Source organism: Podarcis tiliguerta (assembly GCF_965153285.1).
Source record: "Podarcis tiliguerta genome assembly, chromosome: 11".
In the NCBI taxonomy this organism is placed as follows: Eukaryota; Metazoa; Chordata; class Lepidosauria; order Squamata; family Lacertidae; genus Podarcis; species Podarcis tiliguerta.
In genome coordinates, this window is record NC_139544.1 from 61,228,522 (window position 1) to 61,234,521 (window position 6,000).

At 51.3% G+C, this 6,000-nt stretch overlaps 1 protein-coding gene across 1 annotated transcript in view; it reads left to right on the top strand.

Moving 5' to 3' along the window:
* Nucleotides 1–5,288, top strand: part of GALT (galactose-1-phosphate uridylyltransferase) — a 15,099-nt gene extending 9,811 nt beyond the window's left edge. Inside the window, exons 9-11 of the mRNA XM_083403135.1 lie at nt 1,371–1,454; nt 2,361–2,515; nt 3,661–5,288. Coding sequence (XP_083259261.1) covers nt 1,371–1,454; nt 2,361–2,515; nt 3,661–3,726 — 305 coding nt within the window. The 3' untranslated portion in view covers nt 3,727–5,288. The remainder of the gene's footprint in view (nt 1–1,370; nt 1,455–2,360; nt 2,516–3,660) is intronic.
* The last annotated feature ends 712 nt before the right edge of the window (nt 5,289–6,000 follow it).

Consider the following 6,000-nt stretch of genomic DNA (forward strand, 5'->3'; position numbering starts at 1 on the left):
TGCATTCTGGTTTAGTTGTAGTTTCCCGGTCACCTTCAAAGATAGCCCCACGTAGAGCGCATTGCAGTAGTTCATGGTGCGTTCTGGCACCGATTTTTCTTGAAAACAAAAAGCTGTGGGGCGAACCACATACGCCGCCTCAATCTCCCTGTAGGGAAAGGGGAGATTGTAAGTGCAATTACCATATTTTTCGCTCTATAGGATGCACTTTTTCCCCTCCAAAAATGAAGGGGAAATATGTGGGCGTCCTATGGAGCGAATGCAGGCTTTCGCTGAAGCCTGGAGAGCGAGAGGGGTCGGTGCGCACCGACCCCTCTCGCTCTCCAGGCTTCAGGAAGCTATCCGCAAGATTTCGGAGTGCCCACCGCGCTCCGAAGGCTTGTGGATAGCAGCCCGAAGCCTGGGGAGTGCTGCGCTGCACCCCCGGGCTCTGGTCAGATATCTGCAAGCCTTGGGAGCCGGGCGGGAGTTCCCGCCGGGCTCCCAAGGCTTGTGGATAGCAGCCTCCAAACCCGACCTGGTTTGGAGGCTGGCGGTGGGGAAAGCAGCGCTTCTCCCCACCGCCAGCCCCACAAGCTCGGGGGACAGTGGGGAGGCAGAGCGCCACCTTCCCACTGTTCCCTGACCTGGTTTGGAGGCTGGCGGTGGGGAAAAGCAGGGCTTCCCCCCCCCGCCAACCCCAAAGAGGAGGTCGAAAGGAACCCAAAGCCTCCATAGCCTAGCGGGAACTCCCACTGGGCTCCGGAGGCTTCGGGTGAACGCACCTTGAACGCACAGAGCGCACCTTGTTTTAGAGGGGCAGAACAAGAAAAAAAATTATTTTCCCTGTTCTCCCCCTCCTATGGTCCAGTGCGTCCTGTGGTCCGGTGAGTCCAATAGAGGGAAAAAGTACGGTAAATAAACAAATACGTTGTGCAGAAAGGTCACCTGCTGAAGGTCTTTGAGAGCAGGTGGGCCAGAGCACCTTGAGGGGTCTTTTAAGGTCAAGGATAGACGATTTGATCTGTGGGGCCACATTCAAGCCATGAAGTGCCTCTCCCTGGTCCACCAAACTTTGTGGTGGTGCTTAAGAGCAGCTCCGTCACTGTTGCCCTGGGAGGACGTTTTCCTAGGAGGAGGCTCTGCTGCACATATTATCGGCCTTGTGTCTCAGGTGGGCTTGATTGATGGAGCCAGGTTGAGACTGTGGGCGGCCACAGCAGAATCAGGACAATTGTTTCCTGGGAAAGAGGACTAAGGTGTATTCCTGCTGCTGGCCGGAGTTTGGGCTGTGAGCTTTATATGAAGGATCTTAATCCACGGAAGCTTTCTGAGCAAGATTTCGCACGCAAGGCAAGCGGGCTGATGTCTCTGGGTCTCCTGTGTTTCAGGCCTGGCTTCCATCATGAAGAGGCTTCTCACCAAGTATGACAACCTCTTCCAGATCTCCTTCCCTTACTCCATGGGGTGGCATGGTAAGCGCAGGGCAGAGAAATTTCAGGTGCCCACGGATTTTGATTCTGTGTTGAAGTTCTCTTGAAGCCCATTTGGTATGAATAGTTGGGCTGCCTTGATCTTGTCCAACCCCCTGTGATGCAAGGCTGCCTGGGAACAAGGCCTGCCTTGCTCAACCTTCTATTTTCTGTCTTTTTTTGCCCTGTCCTGTCCTCTCTCCTTGACCAACTCTTAATAATTAATAAATAATAATTTATTTTTAATTTATACCGCGCCCTTCCTGGTTCAGGAACGGGGCTCAGGGCAGCTAAAAACAAATTTAAAACACTTAATTGTAAAAGCGGCATAAAATACAGTATAAAACCATGAATAACAATAAAATTCAAAGTTCAGAAATCAATTTAGGGGAAATCCATCGAATAAGCATTAGATGATCCCCAAGGCTAGCTGGCTGAATTGGTCCTACTTGGGCCAGCGGAGAATTAGCTGTGGGGTCTCAGAGCGGGTGATCTTCATAAAAGGGGAGGGGGAGGGAAGAGAAGGGAAATAGAAGATCAGGCTGAATTCAAATTAAAGGGCAGGCGGAATAGCTCTGTCTTACAGGCCCTGCGGAAGAAGGTTAAATCCTGCAGGGCCCTGGTCTCATGGGACAGAGCATTCCACCAGGTCGGAGCCATCACTGAAAAGGCCCTGGCCCTGGTGGAGGATAGTCTGACTTCCTTAGGGCCCGGGACCTCTAAACTATGGTTATTCATGGACCTTAAGGTCCTCTGCGGGGCAGAATTCCCTCCCAGTCTTCCCTTCCCGACGGTGAGGGTCAGATTTACCCATTTGGCCCTGATCCTGCCAACTCATCTGCATCCCCTGCACTAGCCAGCACCTGACTCTCTGCCCAGCCTCACCCCTTTTCTCTCCTCCTCTAATAGGAGCCCCAACAGGACCCTACCTTGATGCTGACTGCAGCCACTGGCAGCTGCACGCCCACTACTACCCCCCTTTGCTGCGTTCGGCCACCGTCCGCAAGTTCATGGTTGGCTACGAAATGCTGGCTCAGGCTCAGAGGGACTTGACGCCCGAGCAGGTGAGTGGAGCTTGGCAAGTAAAGAGGTGACAGTTTGTAAAACGGTGCTTGGCCTGGAAAGAGGTACGTTTTTCTCCCTCGCTCATAACACTGGGCCTCGTGGACATCCAGCGAAGCTGAACATTGGGAGATTCAGGGCAGAGGAAAGAAAACGCCATTTCTCAGCGCATAGTTAAACTGTGGAACTCCCTGCCACAAGATGGCAGTGATGGCTGCCAATCCTAGATGGCTTTACAAGCGGATTGGACCAGTTCATGGAGGAGAGGGCTTTCGATGGCTATTGGCCACGATGGCTCTGCTCTGTCTACGCAGCAATGCTTCCAAGTATCAGGTGTTGGAAACCACAGGAGAGGAGAGTCCTGCTGTTGTGCTTGAATCCTGCTTCTGGGTTTCCCACAACATCTGGTTGTCCACTGTGATGCTGGACCAGATGGGCCATTGGCCTGATCCAGCAGGCTGCTCTTACATTCTTAGATACACATTGTGAATGGGTTAAGAAGGCAATTTATGGCAGAGGTTTGTGAAAACAGGAAAGAAGGCGGCAGGAGGGGTAGTGGTGAATATTGTTGGAATAGAGTTATTCTAAGTTCTTTCTTCTTTGGCAAGTTTGAGGCCTGGTTGGATTGGAGCAGAGAGGCTCTCCTTTTCCTGGGCCTTCTCTTTGACTGTCAGGAGTTCAGCCTACACTCAAGTAGGACCCTGGCAGAGACACATGCCTGACTGGCATGTTCTCTCCCTCCTGGTCGTTCGTTCGGGAGCTTCAAAAGCTTTCTTCAGCCCGAACATCACACCGACCGATGCCAACCGACACTGGCACACTTAGGGATCCACAGAGTTTGCGCAAATTGCGTGACAGACTTCAGCAACTCAGCATTTTGGCTAATCTACTTTATTTACATATAAACACACACGGAGCACTGCAACATGGCTCCCTCTCTCTCTGGCATCAGACAGCAAAGAGAAAAAGAACAAAGGACAATAGTCCCACTTCACGGAACACAGGAACACAAACATCCTGTCTCTGTCACTTCCCACTCTGTGGAGTCAAACCACACACCGTCATGTGATAGACAAAAATCCCATGACTGCAATCATAGATCAGGAATTCTAACAGTGCACACACCAATTCCCTTTTTCCCCCACAGGCTGCCGAGCGCTTGAGAAACCTGCCTGAAGAGCATTATCAGCTGAAACGAAGAGAAACTTCATAGCGCAGAAGCAAAGCAGGGACCTTTTGGGTTTGGGACCCTTGGTTGATCACTGTGATTTTGAATAAAGGGGATCAGCGTGAATCGTTCCTGTGGGGGAAGCTTCTGTAATTTGGGAGCTGTGCAGGGCACGTGGCGTGGGCTGTGTATAGCTTTGGCAGCCAAATTGTCTTTCTGCCCTGCTAAACCGAGGTCTTTTGAGGCCAATCGAGGTTTTCTGGGAGAAGCGTCCTCTCCTCTTGGCGAAAAGGCTCAGCAAAACCTTCTGGGTCCGTGCTTCCACTGGTGGATCATTCTGTTCACGGTGTCCTCCTCCCTATTGCAGGGAGCTACAGGTATTAAAATGGACCTTATTTAGAAGCTGTAGTGGATGTCTGGTAACTGGTATCCTCACCTTCATCTCTTTTTCCATGCCTCTCCCCCGCCCTGGCTGTTATAAGCCTTCAGTTGTTTTCACTGAGGTCTTGAACACAATGAACATTTGCCACACATCTGGCCTGCTTGGCCAAAGACCCCCATGCGTCCGATCTTAAAAATGTAGCATAAACACCGACAAATGGGAAACACTGGCCTGCGAGCGCTCCAGTTGGAGAACAGGCTTTACCAAAGGCGTTGTGGGCTTTGAAGACGCTCGAACTCAGGACTCAAGGGAGAAACGTGCTAAGAGGAAGGCACGCTTGGCAAATCCACACCGTGATCAACTCCTGCCTGGAAACCTATGTCCCCACTGTGGAAGGACGCGTGGATCCAGAATTGGCCTCCACAGTCCCTTATGGACTCACTGTTAATCCCCCCCCCCCATTTTTAATTCATTTTATAACGCAAATAAAGAACACAAACAGAAAAACAAACAAATTCTTGTCATAGCCTTATTTTTCTAAACATTGGGCTTCCCCAAGTCCCACCTATCAGATTTTCATTTTACTATGGACTCACTGTTCATGGAAGACAATCTTACTCGGCTACGAGGGATTGCCAAAGAAAGAAAAAGAATGTCCAATTTAGAGGAGTAGCCAGGAAATGGCTGGTCTGGGTTGTGGTGAAGGGACCAAGTGCAAGTGGGAGACTGCTCCCAGAAGCTCTGCTAGATGTCAGCCCCATAGCTGTATCCCTACCTGAAGATGGGAAATTGGTCGGTGCCACGGCTAGAGGGCGCTGAAATGTCCTAGCCAGAGAGAGCAGCTCAGAGCTCGGCTTGGCAGAGGCATCTGCTTCCTGCTGCTCTTTGCGGCCAAGGAGATAGTTCTTAAATGCCTCTGAATGCCTTCGGTTCCCCCTCTCCCCCGCCACTTCCAATCTTTGTGTGGTGCTGAATCAGCTCAGTGAATAGGCAACAGATAAATCTCAATGAAGGAGAAAGGGATTAGCAGGCGGAAGTTCTGCATGGAAGGCACTCGGTCGACTTTCTTTCTGCATCGTCTCCCGGAGCCTGAACAGGACAGGGTTAAGAAGAAGCATTTGGCGAGAGGCAGGGATGAATTTTGGCTCCATTATCGACCCTTCTTTTTTTATCAAAATCCAAACCCTTTCAAATAAAAACATAAAGGAAAATCTGTTCTACTAAACAGCCTGTTCTTTCAGTTTTCATCCGCTCAGTTCTAACGGAGGAATTTGTAGTGCGTGTCTCAGAGATACTAGAAAGGCTGGGATGTGTATGAGCTTATCCTGGCATGTTCTGACTGCAGTGAGCCTCCTCCAGAGGGCTGATTTCTTTACAGGCTGCTCAGAGACCCTTTAGATGGCAAAGCCATGCAGGGTCCCTTAATGTGGGTGGTCTTCGAGCGGGTTTCATTTTGAAGCTCGTTTCTAGCTTTTCGTCGTTTCCTGGGAAGCTGAGCAGAGAACATACTTCCTGAGGCCTTGGAGTGATGGACTGGAGGGGCGGCCAGCCGGGCTCTTCTTGCCTTCATATGGTCCAGCAGTCCAGGGTGTGCTGGGCCCTGGGGTTAACCCGAGCAAAGCGGTCCAGCTCTGGTCCCGAATCCAAGGATTCCACAAGGAGTCAGTCCAACAGGGGCAAGGCAGGAAACCAGGCTAGGTCAGGCACAGGGTAACAGGCAGGCTCCAGCAAGCAGCAACGTTGATCCCCCAACCTGGGGTGGGGTCTGACAATCTTTTATGTTTGTCAGGGTAGTGGCCAGTCCTGATCCCCCGGTGACTCACCTCCCTCTTTCGCCCAAAGGCGAGCACTCCTCCTGCGAGTACTCAGGTCTCTCCTTCTCTCAGACCTGAGTCTCTCCAGCTTGGGAGACGTTGGTGGGTTACTAGACCCAGGGG